Source organism: Monomorium pharaonis, chromosome 4 (genome assembly GCF_013373865.1).
Source record: "Monomorium pharaonis isolate MP-MQ-018 chromosome 4, ASM1337386v2, whole genome shotgun sequence".
In the NCBI taxonomy this organism is placed as follows: domain Eukaryota; kingdom Metazoa; phylum Arthropoda; class Insecta; order Hymenoptera; family Formicidae; genus Monomorium; species Monomorium pharaonis.
In genome coordinates this window covers 1-17,020 of record NC_050470.1, presented here as the reverse complement: position 1 = coordinate 17,020, position 17,020 = coordinate 1, and the positions used below count along the sequence as shown (strand labels likewise).

Genomic DNA, 17,020 nt, shown 5'->3' with positions numbered 1-17,020 from the left:
ATTTTCACTACTTCCGGAATTAAGAAAAGATATACTATATCTCTATACATTTTCTCTTAACGACATTATCTATACGGAAAGTTTTGCATGATAGCACATGACATATGACGTAACTCGTAAATCGTAAGATTAGAAATACGCAATAAGGCGTAAGATTGTAATCTCTTGCTTGTGGAAGAAAGTAATCCTCGTAAAAATCTGTAATGAATCCCACACGTAACAGTGACCTATCATCATTGCGCTTACTTTCGATGCGCTGAGTTCGATGCACTCGACTTCGCCCATCTCAATGGACGAATTGTCGGTTGCAGAAGGAAAAGAGAAAAGTTAAAAAATAAGTAAAAAATTATTACAGAAAACTATTACAAAAGAATTTGTTATCTAACTAAACGCTGTTACATACTGGACATAAAAATGGATAAAGCCACAACACCTAGTAATTTTAAGTAAATTAAGTTTGAAACGCCAAGTTTCCAATCCAAATTGCGTACCTCAAGTAATTTCTGTAATTTACGGTATTTCAGATTATATCCTCGCTTGTAATTATATATATGCTCATATATTATGTAATAATATATCATTACGATATTACAAATATTAAGAAAATACTATATATAAAATATGCTCTCATTTTTTCACATTGTATTCATAGTGTAAAAATATAAATTCGTTTCGTTCAATGTTCAGACTGAAGAAGACAATGTATCATTGATGATACGAGCTCTAACTTTATCAAGACTAATGAGAAAGGCATACGTTAACTTAACTTAAACGATTCAAGGATATCTCGAGCCGATTAAAACCCTCGAGAAATATTGCCTCATCGTAATGTAAATCGCGATTAATGCAATTAAAAACTTGAGAACGCGTCGAGCAGGTTTAACGCGGTTATTGCGACCTAGCGAGAGGCGCATCGGAGCGCACGGGAGCGGAGTGCCTCTGACAGATGGCCACCAGAAATTTCCGCAAGAAAATAACGTTTACAAAAACGTTGACGAGAGATACAGCGTGAATGTGGCGCGCGTTTCGGAGGCAGCACGGCGATTCCTAGAGAGCGACTATCATAATCGTTAATCCTTGCGAAAGCGACTCGTCACGATTTAAGTGGAACCATTCGCTATCTTTGCATATTAAACGTGAGATATACGTTTATCCGCGCTGTATTCTACGCGGGTTTATTAGACCAGCCTTGTCGATTGGAATTAAAGATGAAAAGATAATAAGATTTCACGTCCAATTTGCATTTTTACTCAGGAATACTGACATATTTAAATTACCCCGTGAAATAATGCGCGACGCAAAATTGATGAATGAGTGTTACATTACACAACGTCGTCGTGCGTAATTTCGATCCGAGAGTCGCGATAATACCTATATTGGAACAAGGAACACTTTGTCGAACAAGCCTGTACACACGCACGCTTCGCTTTAATCCGTTGTAACTTTATCCGTTTCTTTATCCCATTTCAGATTTACGTCCGGTAGCAGCTTTTGCATTCAGCAGAAACCGTTCCACCCCGAAACGCGCAATATCGACGATTTTGCACCACGCTTATCGCTACGTAATAAATCTAAGTATACCGCAAAATATGCGGGGACGATTACATTGAAATGTAAACTTGCTGCATTACGGTAATTTAATATTACACGTATTAGAACGTGTATGTACATGACGTTTATATGGCCACGGATACACTGAGCGTGTGAAATAACGTTACAATAAGTAAAAGCAAATCGACCGCTTTTACGTACTTTGCAATTTATACGAGCACTTATAGTTCGGTGAAATGAATGCGCCACTATTGATCTGTCTATAATTCTACCTTCATTTCTAGTTTAACGTAGGACGCGTGATGTATCAAACACGAGTTTAAAGTCCTCAAGATGTGTGTAACAGTAGTAAAAGAGAGACATTGCGTTAAGGACACTTGCAGGACACCTAAAAACAAACAAGTATTTCTTGGAAATAAATCTCAAATTATAAGAAATAAAAGCCCCATTCTAATCTATCGATGAAATTTACAGCGACAAACGTGAAATTTGGTACATCTTTTACATCTTTCTAGGTGAAAAAGAATCTTGAAAGCGGTAATTTTGCTTCGACTATAATGTATAATTTTGCTATTATTTACCAAATACGGCCAACTTTTTAAATTAATTTAATATCTCCACCACTAATGCAACAAATGATATTTGTAAAAATGTCATTTAACATAATTGTTTCAAAAAATGGAAGAAATGTATTTAGAATATTTCTAATATTCACTGTACGTTTTTCTTACGCTTCTCAAAGAGATGTGAAGACAAACACGATCGTGTCCGTTTTATTGCAGATATTATCATCAATTAACTATTACTGACTATCATATATCACCACTGTTAACGAAACATTAGACGTTTCGTAATACGTTCGGGGTTGCAAACACATTGAAATTATATCATTTCATCACGGAAAAATGTTTCACTTCCGAGTCATTATTTTTCACGAAAGCATTACGGTAAATGACGGAATTCCGCAATATCGCGAAAATTGGCCCAACCATAATAATGCCATTAACCTTTGTAACTGATTTTGGCATTATTAAAACGATATACAAATTGTCACAGCAGTATTTCCATCAATTGGAATTCATGTCATTTACATACTAGTTGACGTGATATGACAATTAACATTATATATTCGAAACAGGCTGTTGCTAAAAGATTTCTGTCATTTTCATTGTCAAAATTTTGCTACAAAAAAGTTATAAAATAATCGTGTTGCCTGAAAATTACTGGCAATCAATTCGCAAAACTACTGGTACAACGAATACTCTGTATAAATGCATTGCGTTAACAATATTTGGCATTATTACATAATATATAATTTTTGCACAATTGTATCGTTAAGAACAAACTGAAATAATTGTATTACGTGCATAACGTCGCAGTAATGATTTATTACATTAATAAAAAAGGAGATATTAATTTGCATTAATTCACTGTCTCCAGCGGCGCATTAAATTAAATAATGAAAAAACGAGCAATAGCAAATAAATTAATCAATCAATACAATATTCCTTTAAATTCACAAAAATGTAATTGATGTGCACGATTGGATACACTTACCTCTTTCGGACGCGAAGAAGACAGTGGCGGATCGACGTCTTCTGGTCGCTGTACAAAATTCCTATGGTGCAGTGCGGAAAAACACCCCCACAGCTGCTGTACTGACGGTTCGTTCCTCTCGGAAAGACACAGGTGTCATCGCACTGTCACGGCACACGCAATTCACGATTGCCGCATAGGATACCGCGGCGTGCACCCCGCGCCCTCTCTCGCTCTATCTTTCTCTTTCTCTCTCTCTCTCTCTCTCTCTCTCTCTCTCTCTCTCTCTCTCTCTCTCTCTCTCTCTCTCTCTCTCTCTCTTCTTTTGTCTTTCTTCTATCTTTCCTCTATCTTTTTTTCTTGTCTTATGTGACGTATCAGTAATCGCGACTCGAGAAACAATCGGGAATTTCGGGGAGTGGATGGAACGTGAACCTCGATCGATGTCCGTGCGCAGACTGCCCGCACCATCGTCGCCGGTTGCCTCGCGTTCGTCATACTACGGTCTCTCATTGCGTCTTTCTCCTGCGCGTGTTTCCGCTCTTTCGTTCTTTCCCCCACCGCATGCACTCGCCCGTCTCGCTCCCGCATACACAAATTTCCCTTTAAAATTAATTCATTAATAACACGATTTATGAGAAAAAATCATGCAATGATACGTGTATGTATCTAATACATATACATTTATAAAAATTTAATCAACAGTATGGAATAAGGGAAAGTAGAAAAGAGAAATTGTAAATGAAAAAAATGCTTGATATTACTTTTCTGCTAAGATTCTGTTGTAATGTCAAATTTAATACCTAAATTTTTTACTAAATTTTTACGTTATTGCTAATGTAATGTGTTGTCATATGGTAAGAAGCACTCAAGAAAGTTTAAGTGCAATTCACATAATATTGCGATAACAGAAATTATTGTGGATTGTTAATTGCATTAAAATATTAGCAATCGCACACCTGACAATAATTTAAATTTCTTCACGTATCTTTTAAGCTGATGATACCTATTGGCTTTTCGTAGGAATTGTTGCTTCTTTTGTTATTTTCTTCCTAGTATTCGGTCCTAGTATTCACCATTCTCTCCATAAATCTTTAATATTAAATAGCAACATTTTTATAATTACTGACACTATACATTATTTGTATTGTACAGTAATGTTACAAAAATTTGATATAAAAAAATATAAATACAATATAAAATACTTCGACAGATATGCTGCACATTAATTTTGTATATTATTAAATCTAAAAATAAAGAGTCAATTTTTACTTTTCTGTCATTTATATTTTATGTAAAAGTTTCTATTTATCTGTTTAATATATTGCAATATTAAAATATTAAGTTCATATCACATACTCACAATTTAAAAAATTGTATATTGTATATATGTGAAATTTCCATTTTCAGCGAAATTAAACGCACTATTGTTAAGGACATGCTTGAAATCAGTAATAAATTCATATAAAGAATTATTTTGTAAATGCGCTTGGATCTTTTTTAAAATTGTATAGTTACTAATAAAAAATAAGCTGTAAATTATGTAATATTGAATAATGAAATGCTTTCATAATCAAGAAATTATTAAATTATACAATAAATTTTGTCCTACATGGGACGCTAGAGATCTAAACTTGTCGAAGTCCATTGTCTAATATGTGACGAGACATCATTAAGATTCCGTGCGTCGATTTCAAAACCATGACTAGCATTTGTTCTCTATAAATGTAAGCTAGAAAAAGGACACCACACCCCAGACTGGCGTTTTTCTTATGTAGACACGGCGGCCGAAAAACTCTGTCGTCCGCAGTCTGAATTCTCATTGCAAGAAACTAAGTATTCTTTAACGAGCCATTATTCGCACTATTTTTTAGCGTCGATAATAATAGAATAATTAACGCTAGAATGAACAAACGTTGATAATAGATTTAAAAATAGAGTAATAATTAACGTAATACGATACAGTTTCCTGTTCAAAAAAATCAGCAGAAACGATTGCTAAGACATTTCATTGCAGTATAATAAGTATATATTGCGCGATAAACGTTTAGTAAATACTACATTTCTTATTGTAAATACAGTATTTCTTTCGTACAACAAAATATTTATTTATTCAAATCCATTAGGTTTCTTATTGCAATTAAATTATATTTTTTGTTCAACATTTAGTGAAGAGTATTTATTTGAAAACATCAAGTTCTTAAATAAATAAATGAAGTCACTTATCGTAAGTAAAATATTTCTTTTGTTTAACAAAAAATTTATTTAAAAGAATTTTTATTTGTTCAAAAGCATTAGATTTCTTACTATAAATACAGTATTTCTTTCAATAAAATATTTTTTTTAATATTTTTATTAATTAAAGAACATTGGGTTTTTTATTGCAATAGATGGTTTTTTTTGTCCAATAAAATATTTATTTTGACATGAGTTTACTCATTTAAAAAACTTAATTTTGTTGTTGTAAAAACTTAATTTATTTCAATTTCGTAATGATGCTATTCATGTCATTAAATCATTACTTAGAGGAACGAAATCGAGTCATATGAAATGATTTACTTAGGGCCGATTATTCCAATTTCTTTGATAAACTTCCCTATTAGGTAAATATATGCCTATCTTTATTTATTTGAGAAAAAATAAAGATAGACACATGCTAAAATGACAGGTAAGTTTACCAAGAAATTGGAACAACCGGCCCTTAAAAGAATAAAATATTTATTTACAAGCATACATTATTTATTGCTGTGAAAGAAATATTTACTTGTATAAAAGATATCTGTTTCCAAAAAATTCATTTACTTATTTCAAAAAATTTTTTTTCTCAGTGTATTACACTTACAGTAAAATGTAGAACAAAATAATTTTAGAAATAATACGAGAAATTAACAGGACAAACAACTTCAATCAATATAAAAACGGATAAAACGAATTAAAAACAAACAGCCGGTGAGATTATAAAGAGTTTATGGTTGCCACAGCGTAATTATGTTCGTTTGAGAATGACAAGCATCGTGTTTCGTTGCTTTGGAAGCGCGGTCCCGACTAAGGCTCGGAAGGCTTCTTCGCTATTCTATATGAGAATCTTAGCTCGTTTAAGGTAAGTAACTACCACACAAAAACTGGACATTCCGCTGACGTTTGTCCTTTTTTCATTCCACCCGTGTGTTTTTCCCCTTCCCACTTTTCATCGCTTCGTTCGAAGAGCGATGGTGACACTTCAGTCTCCACCAGATGCAGTCTCGATGCAATCATCTAAAAGTACGTGTCAAACTACACGTTCGTAAAGCTGTTACGAGATAATTATCGCGTTGCGAGTGCAGGCAATTCAAAATTCAAGAAAACATTGAGATAGATTGAAATCCAAACTTAAAGATACTTGAAGAATCAAGCATTGAGTCAAATAAACTAAAAAGAATTGGTAGCATGTGAAACTGAATACTTTCCAAATTTTCAAGAAATAAAAAATTCAATATATTTAAAATTTAAATACATCGCGCCATCGTTTTCTTTTAATTCCAGAATTTTATAAATATATGTTTATACTATAATATTATGTTGAAAATATGAGCTAATTATAATTTTTTTCTATCAAAATATTATAATAATTGTTAAATGAACAATCTTCACTCATTTTATTAATAATGTTAAAAAATCAATCTAGTTTGAAAAAATTTAATTCCATTTTGAGACAATAAAAATATATTTAAGATTAAAGAAAAATTTTTCAGTTCTGGCTTCAAATAGAACAGGAGTAATCACAATCGCGACTTGACTGGAACTTTATTTTGGAGCGCCTCTTCATTCATAAAATGTAGATATATTGAACTACGTAGCCAATATCTGTGAAACCCGTAGGTAATATCCACAATTTTGTGATTCTTTTCTGTGCTACAATTAATGATCTAAAGTGAGGTGAATAAATGGATAAAGATGAACAAATAATCTGACAGACGTCTTTGTCTAATTATTTACAGGCTGTATATACTAATACATATATATAGACATTCATTTATATTTTATGTAAAGACACTTGAAAATAAAATCATAACCTAAATCACGGTCGTAGCTACTTTCAGATTTCTCTCTGATATGATGTAATAGTAAAAGTTATTTGTCTCTTTGATTTGATGTAATAGTAATAGTAAAAGTTTTCATAGATCTATTTTATAATTTATAACAAAAATCGTTTCAGACTTACCGACACTGGTGCGCAACAGCGGAGTTGAAACTGCATTAATCTGTAACATTAGATATAAATAATACGTACAAGTACAGTAGGTACTTAACATTATATAAGCATATAAATAATACATACAAGAAAACAGTGCAATTAACAAAACCAACCAATATTTCAAAAAATTATAATTGTATTATTTATAACGCGTGTTCAATTCTTTATTTGCCCATTGAATAGATATTTAATTTAAAAAATTAAATTGTCTTTACATATGCAGAAATCTTTTTTTATATAAATTTTCTTAAAATTTGTATGTAACTAACAATTAATAATAAATTATTTACCCATGGTTGTTCCGCCGGCACCTGATGCCTCCCGGATCCGGACCTCCACCTCCTCTCGCCTTCCTCCCCATGATGGTTGCTTTTTCACGGTATCTGTACCACGTAACACTCATAAAGTTAATTAAAATTACACGGCACTTCTGACGTTAATTGTACGCGCTTTCGTCACGAAAAAGGATCAACGCGAAAAAAGTACAATAGCGCGAAGCGACGATTCAACGTTCTGTAAATTAATGTACAAAAAAATCTCAAATAGCGTCTTGAGGTGGAGGGGAGAAAGAAGGAGTTAAAAAATCGCGCGACTAATTTTGTGCCTTAATTGCAGCAGAGAGGAACCTGAGAGCGGCCACCGCGGCCTTTTTTTCGTGCGACCGATATTTGACTAGCATCAGTGCCGCCAAACACGAGAATGTAAAGCCCGTTTTACATCAATCGCAAGCAGTCAGTTGCAACTTGCGACATCCAATAAGCGCTTAGTTTCTAGTTAAAGCTCGATATTCATTGGGTATTGCAAATTACAATTGGCGATTGCGATTAATGTAGAACGGGTTTTATATCCACGTTTGGCACTGATGCTGTTAAATATCGGTCGCATGAAAGAAGCCGCGGTGGCCGCTCTCAGGTTCTTCTCTGGGGCTCAATTCTGTACCGCCTACCGACAAGTATCGGTGTCGTTGCACAGATATTTTATATGTGGCAAAAAACCTGCGCAACGACACCGATAGTTGTCGTCGGTATGAGGTACTGATGCGGTACAGAATTGGGGCCCTGGTTGCAGCAACCATCGCGCCATCTGTTTTCAGAATTAATGCACTAATTTCGTCAATTTCGCTTTTATATTTCACTCAACAAAATAATTTAATGTTACATTTTGTAATATGATGTTTTATCTTGTATCTTGTAACATATAAATAAATATAAATACAAATTAAAATTAAGAATAAATGTCCGCGTAATACGATCGAGATGCACAAAGTGAATGTCGCTTTGTCCTTTACTCACACGATCGATCTCAATCGCACAAATCTTAATCGCAAAACACAAACCTATACATATCGCCGATACGTCTAGAGAATCTAAGCTCAACAATTCGATTAAATACTCCCTCTCTTGATTACAATTCACTAATTAAACCCGTCACCTGATACTCCACTCAATCCATTCCATTTCACGATGCAGATTGAAGTTAATCACTGAAGAGTTCAAATGTAGCAACTTCACTCTACCGCTCGAGATACATAAATATAGCCGCCAAATTTGTCTTCGTTTAAAAACAGTTCTTATCTTATCAAACATTTCAAAACAATTGCAACGAAAATTAATCATTGGTAAATTATTTTACGATTATTTAAAAAAGTATGTGCAGGATCGAGTGAAATATATCAAAATAATTTTCTATTCTGTCTTTTTTTTCAAAAAAATTGCTCTTTAGAAAAATACAATTATAATTCTCTAGCATCAGTATATTGCTGAACATCTACATAATTGTTACAATAAATTTTTAGTACTCTTGGAGTTTGCTTATAATAATGTATATTATTTTCCTCAAATCTGAATCTAAATCTGAATCTAAATCTGAATCACTAGATAATTTTATATTTTCAAATAAGAATCTTTTTTGCACGTTCTCTCCATTTCGAGGTTAGGTGTATTATGCCATTATGCTATTTATTTCTACTCTGCTCTATCAGCGCTGAAGATATCATTCCAAATTAAAATTCAGATTTGCATCCATAGCATACTTATTAAAATTGGAACACTATTTTTTGTAGCATGATTTTGTGACGCTATGCTTGCAGCGTTGGCAGTCAATTTAGATTTAGAACACAACCTATGTAGAAACTCTGGACTCTACCCCTTCTTTACATACACCAACATACACAAGCAATAAGAACCAATGTTCTGATTGGGGCTACGCGGAAAACCACGTATTCGCCATGCAGCGTAGCCCGAATCGGAACACTGATACAAATACCTGTTAACATATTAACAATTTATTAGTGTCATTGTGTGTAAGTGGTATGTGCAAGTTACACTTTGGACTTTGGAGATAACATTTATGAATTATTCACTTTACAAAAGCAACGCGCATGTTTACCTAATTTATACTTTATTTCTATCTGTCGAATATTCGAGACATGGCAATAAATATTATTAGAAATAATTTATCAGCGTCAATTGGAAGACGTAAGTTATTTATCCCGTCAGATATTTAATTCTTTTTGAAAATTTTTAATTTAGCATATTGCTTTAAAAAAACTTGATTAGAATCCATACCTCTTGAATTAATTTGCTATAAATTTATCTCTTTTATATCATACTTCTTTAAATTAAACAATTTTATATATTTTTTTAAATTCTTTTTTTTAATTACTTGAGAATTTTAGTTATAGAACTAGCTATTATGCGTTAATTGTAATAGTATCAATCAAAATATCTTGCAGATTTGCAAGCTGCTTCTGCATTGAGATATTCTACAGAAATGTCAACATACAAAACATTAGCAGTATCTACTCCAAAACCATTTGTTTATATAGTTAAATTAAATAGACCAGAGAAATTAAATGCAATAAGTCCAACTATGTGGAAGTAGGTAACCTCTTACCACTTTTATTTTTTTATGTAAGGTGCTTATATTTTCATAGTTTATATTTTTAGAGAATTTAAGGAATGTTTTGACGAATTATCAACGAATCCAGATTGCAGAGTAGTTATTTTGTCAGGTGCTGGCAAACATTTTTGTGCAGGTAAATTATGAGATAAGTACATGTATTTGTCTAAAGAAAGAAAATTTATTTTATAATCTAACAATTTAACATTGCAGGAATTGATCTAAAAGGAATGATGGAGATAGGTCAAGGTTTAATGGAACATGAAGATATTGCACGTAAATGTAAATATATGGAACCTAAGATTAAGGCCTATCAAGATTCGTTTACTGCTATAGAAAAGGTACAGTTGTTCATAAAGACATAAAGACATAATTAGTAAAAATATGTTAAATGCAGTTTGCATTTCTATAAATCTAATTTTTTTTCATTGATAGATTATTCTTTGTGTTTCGTTAACTTGTTTCATTGTGTCTCGTTAACTTTGTATGATCAAAGTAATGAGTACCTAGTATTATTTTGACAGTGTTCAAAACCTGTGATAGCTGCTGTACACGGTGCATGTATTGGTGCAGGTGTAGACATGATATCCGCAGCTGACATACGTTATGCTTCTTCCAATGCATATTTTCAAATAAAAGAAGTCGATATAGGTATGGCGGCCGATGTAGGTACACTCCAGAGATTTCCAAAAATTATGGGATCTGACAGCTTGGTAAGAGAGCTTGTTTATACGGCGCGAAAGTATCCAGCTGCTGAAGCACTGGAAAGTGGATTTATAAGCCGCATGTTGGACAGTGAAGAAAGGTAAGATAATAAAAAATAAAAGAAATATAAGCTTGTAATAATTAATTGAAAACAGAGGCATAAATTAATGACATTATTTGTGTTTAGCTTATTGAATAAATCAATAGAAGTTGCTGAAGATATTGCAAGCAAAAGTCCAGTTGCTGTGCAAGGTTCAAAAATGAGTATGGTATACTCCAGAGATCATTCTGTCCAAGAAGGATTAGATCATATTGTGAGTGCTTTTTTTACTGCTTATTCCACCTGAAATTATAAGAATAAAAATTTATTCGTTATATATGAAATAATTTTCTATACTTAAAAAATTGTTTTAATAATACATTTTTGGGTCTTAATTGTTTTATAGGCGATGCATAATAAGGCAATGCTTCAAAGTGAAGACTTTTTGAATGCAACTATGGCACAGGCTGTTAAAGGCGATCCTCCAATATTCTCAAAATTATAAATCATTTTATTGTTGATTTATTTGATATATATCACATATGTATTAATATCAGTATATCAGTGTTGTAATATCAGTATATGCTAATGTTATATTAATGCTAGAAATGAATTTATTTTTTGGGGGGGAGGAAGTATTTGTATAACAAAATATAAAATAAATTTATATAACTTTTCTAATCACAAATTTTAACATTTCTTATCATATCCCTTTCATATGTAAATTACTTCGATTAAAATTATATATATATATTTTTTTTTTTGTTAAGTGATATCTTCCTTAAACAAAATGCTTTCCCATCTGCGCCTTTTCTGCAATTCTGCTAATTTTGCAGCTTCCATTTCGTCAACAATATTATATACATTAATATCTTTAGGAATTTTTACCTGCAATTTTTATAACTCTGATAAAAATATCTAATCTCAAACAATAAATAATGTGACAATTCGTTCAGAAAAAGTACATATTTCCGTTAAAAAAAACTTAGAAATATTAAAAACAGGTGTATATATATTTTTTTTACGCACAATTAATAAATTGATATAGTGTTCGTAATTAATTTTTCCAGTTTCCGCATCACATGCCACGGCCATCATATCGGCCACTTCTTCTTTTGTAAATGGCTCTCCAATTTCCATAATTGATTTCTCTAAATCCTCTTTCATGATATATCCGCGATTTTCAGGATCTAATAATTGAAACGATTTCAATAACTCTTCTGGTTCTGCTGGTTTGAATCTAAGTATCGAGCAAAAATTAAACGATTAAAAAGTTATGAAAGAGTTGCAATATTAGTTATCAATTTTCCTACAATAATCGTAATGCAAAAGATTTTACTTGAACGTACTTGCGTTCATTGATTGCTTTGCTCATGTATTCTACAAATCTGTTTAATGGCACGCAATTATTTTCGACATCTTCAACTTCTACTTGTATTTCTTGTAACTCTGCTTCTGTAATGACACACCCTGTTAAATAATATGAAAAAACTTTAATTTTGAATGCTCCACAAAGAAGAAATGTATATAAGATTATAATTTATATATTGTAAATATTACCTAATGCTCTAATTATAGTTCCCAAATCCCTAACATCTACCTCTCCACTCCTTGCATTATCAAACACATCAAACGCTTCGTAAAGCCTTCTTTCTAATAATGATGGTTCAACAATAGGCACTAAGAGTACATAATATAAAAATTGTTAAATATTAATTATTAAATTGATTAAAAAATAAATACTTACTATCTGAAAAAAATATTTTAAAAATAAAGAACGATTCTCAAGGAACTCGACTGATATGACAAACTTTCACAAATTGTTTGATCAATACATATGAAACTGTATAACCTCGAGGAACTTTTACTTTATAATAAAGCTTTTCCATGTAATTATCCTTACATGAATCATACATTTGTTTAAGAAATTGAGAAATTTTATTTTTTACATCTGTACATGTTAACTTTACAGAATCGTTGACTAGTACGTACATTTTTGAGTTTCTCTTCGTAAAGTTAACCGTCTTTCAAGGGTACTCTTTCTTCCGGGCGATATAATTGATGGACGCATTTGAGAAGATGTCACAATAACGTAAACAAAATTTTTATTGGTTTAATTATGCATAAATAAATTCATCGATCTATGGCAAAAAAAAATATTATAGTGTTATCATTTTTGATAAAATTAATAAAATAATAAATTATACCTCTGCGTTATTGTTTGAAATTAAAGTACAATAAATTTAGGTTCAATAACATGATACACACATTGAACAATTGCAAGATATGCTGTGATAATTTCAAGATGTACATACTATTACATACATTTAACACTGTAATGCTGCAGGCAAAGTGCTATCTTATAGCTATTTTCAATATAAAAATAATAAATTAGCTATGTAAATATAATACAATTGCGATTAAAAATGGGCTGTTTGGCGATCGATTTCAATAATATCTTCAATAATTTCTTGAACACGCGTTCCAATTTTCTTGGCCAAATCAGCTTTTTCATTGTTTGGTAAGAAAAGATAACGCCAAACCAAATCACCATCAATGATGCCTCTTGCTGGATTTCCTTGATTTCGTATGTAACTCTTGTACGTGCTAAATAAAATATTTTATGTATTAATAATATTCTCTATTAGTAATTAAATTAGCAAGTAAAATAATTAGTGAATATATTATATCTATGTGTATATGTATATACAAAATTTAAACTTACCGATAAGATTTCGGATTCAAGCCTGCAATATGACAGATATGTGTAACTAATACATTTTGTAACATAAGTAATCTCCGATATGTTTTTTCCGGTACAGGCAGAATGTAACCAAGGCTACCGTCCAACGATGCTAAAATATAAAAAAAGATATATTCGCAAGCAAAAAATTTAAATACTTAAAGAATATTTAATTAAAGTTTTGTTTAAGATATGTAAATTATTTTACAAGACATCTTTTGACTTACCATACATGGTAACATGTCTCTTATCTGCACCAGAAAACTGTTTCTTATCATTTGCAGGATCAGTCACTCTACATTTAATACGAAAGAAAGTATTCACTTTTTGTCCTAGATGAAAATCTGCCTTTCTAATTAGTTTTTGACCTCCTAGGCTTTCTCTGGACTCGGGTTGATACATAAATAAAGCTATGTTACTCTCTCCATCAGCCACGATAAATCCCAAATTTGTATTATCAATTAAATATTCTATTGTATACACTTCTGCAGGCCTAAAATCCTACAACAGAATAAATTATATTTTAAGTGCACCCACAAATAAATATAATTTATACATATAATACAGTATATATGTATAATTTATGTACATCAAAAATTAATAAATTATACTCACTCTACTGACAAGAGAAAGTGTCCTATATTCTTCTTGGAATCTTAATAAACTAATGGATTTGTAGACGTCGGCTATCAGAATAAGACTTTTGATACTTAGCATTTGATGAATGTAGATCTGAGTATCGATAAAAGCAACTCCAACAAGATCATTATCTTTCAATTGCCAAATATAAATCTGTAACACAAAATAATTTTTAATTTGTCACTTGCAATGGACACAATTGTTACAGAAATAAGTTAAGAGAAAATACTTTTTGTCCAACAGCTGAGACTAAAAATCCTGATACTTGTGTTATAGCAGTTATAGGACCTTTTTGTTCCTTTGCATAAATCTGTTTAAATCTATTTTTAGTCAATGGCTGCCCAGGCTCAGGTACTACTTCAATTATGTCGAATATAAGTATCTGATAATTTTAAAAACAATATAATTAATTGATAAAGCTTAAAGATATATATTCGATATAAATGTAAAACTTACTCGTCCTCTGCTTGTGATATCTTCGCCATAATTATAATTTGTTCCTAACACTATGTAACCTTTCAAACCAGATCGTGTTCCTTCATAAGCCAAAGACACGTTTTTTAAGCAAGTAACATGTTCCCATTGATCCAATTCGATTTTTGTATTCGGAATAGTTTCCCATGATACTGGAGAAAACAGTACAATAGAAAATTGTTCTTGAGATGGATAAAGAAATCTTTCTGGGCGCTCCTCTTCCGTAAATTCCTAATTGATTTAAAAAATGCATAATTGATAATAAATGCTATTCGATAAGTAAATAAATATTCTGGGAGAAACTAAAAAAAAATAAAATATTTTTAATACCTTGTCTTCACCATTAAATCTGTAATAACTTTTCAGAGGTTCAGCTGTGCTTGTTATAACACAATAGGTCTTGCTTTCAAGATGATATGTAACAAAATGTGGGGTGCATCGCAAAGGAACTTTTCTAACTGGCCATGGAGCATCGTATGATAAATGTGTCGGTAAAACGCATATTCGTAGCTCTTCCTTAAAAATATAATATCTGTATGTTAGTTTTTACATGTCTTATCTTATTACAATATATATTGAAAAAAAATCACTGTACCTTTCTATTAAAATACAGAAAACCTTGAGGACAATTAATATTGTTAAAAGCAGCAAAAGATGTGATGGAGCCGTCAATGCCCATTGGATGCGTGCGTAATTCACCGCGTCCAGTCAAAAATATCCAATGCGGATAATCGCTACAGATAAATACTCCATTATATCCAGCGATGTTGCTAAAGTAACGCATCACGCAGATACGAGTATCGCTCGCGTTTCTTGGAATGTCTTCTTCTTTGGGTCTTGGACTACGGAAGAAATTCAATTAAAGATCATTAAAAGATAATCCAAGTAAAAGGACGTTTGAAAAATGCAAATTTTATTTTTATAGAAATAATAACTATTTACAATAATTATTACTTAAATATGTTACTTAATATAGCAGTTGTATACTAAATTCTATTATATATTAAATTGCATACTAAAATTCTCGAACCTTAAACGTCCTGGAATTATTCCATGATCCAATTTCTTAAATCTCAATTTTAGATACCCTTTTGGATACCGGTAAGCTTGATAGATTTGTAATTCCGAATCAAGACGCACTAAGAGCATTGGCCGGTTTCCATGGTGTCCTAGGGCAACCATTAGAATTTCACGGACCTATACAAAAATAATTTCTTTTTTTTAAATACAAGATCTTTATATGTGATAGTATAATATGAACTTATACAATATTTCTACATACAAAAAAATCATATTTGTAGATAAATTACCTGCATATCAGGATGGGGAATTTCATTCACCGGCGTTGATTGTAAAGTTGTGGATTCCATACTGTCATGCAACACATATTGGCCATAGCCGAAATTACGAATAAGATAAGATAATCGTAAATCGGGTAAGGAATAAATTTCTAGCGTTCCGCTATCTCTATATACAAGTAGCCAGTACGTAGACTTAATTTCTTGCAAATGTCTTTGCCACCTATTACAAAAATCCATATAAAGAAAATGTATGTTGATTGTCATCATTTTAATTAATCTTTTAATTGTCATCAGAAGTATACAGAATGTACTTAAAAAATACTTAATGGAATATTATTCATCTTTTTAAAACAAAAAATATTTTTATTTAATAAAAAAATTAATAAACTATAATAATGATAAAGTTTGTTCAAACATTTTAGGAACACGCCGTATAACGAAAGGCTGAATAAAAATTTTACCAAGGTGGTTTCTTAGTAGTGCCATCTGATGTTTTTTGATATGATGGTGCAGGCATTTGGAATGCTGGAGCATCACCGTATAATAGGTCATCTTCATTGTCAATGTTGCTAAGTACAGATGGTTCCTCTACATTGTACTCTTCTTCAGTCTGCTCATCGTCCGCGCTCTCAGGTAATTGCGTTGTAAAAATCCCACTTACGTCTCTATAAGCGCATAGTGCTTCTATCTGAGGACGCTAAACATACACGTAGTACATAGATTTAAGTACAGATTTTCAGAATATTTCATGTATCATTTGAGTACAATTAATTACAAAATTAATAAACTTACAAATAGTAGATTGGCAGCTTGAGCATGCAATCTTGCTGTGCCCCTTACTTCTCTAAGTGTCAATAACATCACTTGTCCATCTTCCGATAGTAATGTTACGTATG

The 17,020-nt window shown here is 31.6% G+C and overlaps 4 protein-coding genes across 8 annotated transcripts in view; 1 reads left to right on the top strand and 3 right to left on the bottom strand.

The window, feature by feature from the left end:
• Positions 1 to 9,475, bottom strand: part of LOC105839900 — a 31,972-nt gene extending 22,497 nt beyond the window's left edge. Inside the window, exons 1-4 of one of the 2 annotated variants that reach the window (XM_012686530.3) lie at positions 9,354 to 9,475; positions 7,612 to 7,704; positions 7,289 to 7,328; positions 3,109 to 3,690 (exon numbers count right to left, since the gene is read on the bottom strand). The gene's annotated coding sequence lies outside the window, so the exon portion shown is untranslated. Of the gene's footprint in view, positions 1 to 3,108; positions 3,691 to 7,288; positions 7,329 to 7,611; positions 7,835 to 9,353 lie in introns of those variants that run through there. The other variant, XM_012686531.3, reaches the window with a different exon arrangement.
• Positions 9,476 to 9,511: 36 nt separating this feature from the next.
• LOC105839897 (delta(3,5)-Delta(2,4)-dienoyl-CoA isomerase, mitochondrial) lies at positions 9,512 to 11,648 on the top strand. Of its 2 annotated transcripts, none has more exons than XM_028189018.2 (7): positions 9,512 to 9,630; positions 10,056 to 10,200; positions 10,270 to 10,358; positions 10,436 to 10,563; positions 10,747 to 11,027; positions 11,115 to 11,241; positions 11,374 to 11,472. In XM_028189018.2, the coding sequence occupies exons 2-7, from the start codon at positions 10,094 to 10,096 to the stop codon at positions 11,470 to 11,472; spliced, it is 831 nt and encodes a 276-aa protein (XP_028044819.1). In that variant the 5' UTR covers positions 9,512 to 9,630; positions 10,056 to 10,093. The 2 variants fall into 2 exon arrangements, with proteins under 2 accessions (XP_028044819.1, XP_012541976.1); XM_012686522.3 differs by lacking the exon at positions 9,512 to 9,630 and adding an exon at positions 9,750 to 9,798 and having other exon boundaries at positions 11,374 to 11,648.
• LOC105839898 (dynein regulatory complex protein 8-like) lies at positions 11,055 to 13,101 on the bottom strand. Of its 3 annotated transcripts, none has more exons than XM_028189021.1 (5): positions 12,960 to 13,101; positions 12,528 to 12,647; positions 12,317 to 12,437; positions 11,997 to 12,207; positions 11,055 to 11,270 (listed from the first exon to the last, which is right to left on the bottom strand). In XM_028189021.1, exons 1-5 carry the CDS (start codon positions 13,036 to 13,038, stop codon positions 11,262 to 11,264), a joined length of 540 nt encoding a protein of 179 aa, XP_028044822.1. In that variant the 5' UTR covers positions 13,039 to 13,101; the 3' UTR covers positions 11,055 to 11,261. The 3 variants fall into 3 exon arrangements, with proteins under 3 accessions (XP_028044822.1, XP_028044820.1, XP_028044821.1); XM_028189019.2 differs by lacking the exon at positions 11,055 to 11,270 and adding an exon at positions 11,721 to 11,855; XM_028189020.2 differs by lacking the exon at positions 11,055 to 11,270 and adding an exon at positions 11,721 to 11,855 and having other exon boundaries at positions 12,317 to 12,422.
• Positions 12,883 to 17,012, bottom strand: LOC118645225 (cleavage and polyadenylation specificity factor subunit 1-like; the record flags this gene model as incomplete). The annotated part of the gene is made up of 12 exons (XM_036285878.1): positions 12,883 to 13,574; positions 13,693 to 13,822; positions 13,938 to 14,211; positions 14,326 to 14,502; positions 14,579 to 14,731; positions 14,806 to 15,054; positions 15,154 to 15,339; positions 15,419 to 15,665; positions 15,854 to 16,020; positions 16,134 to 16,344; positions 16,586 to 16,821; positions 16,917 to 17,012. Coding segments are annotated over 12 exons (2,313 nt in total), but the record flags the coding sequence as incomplete, so codon positions are not given.
• Positions 17,013 to 17,020: the final 8 nt, after the last annotated feature.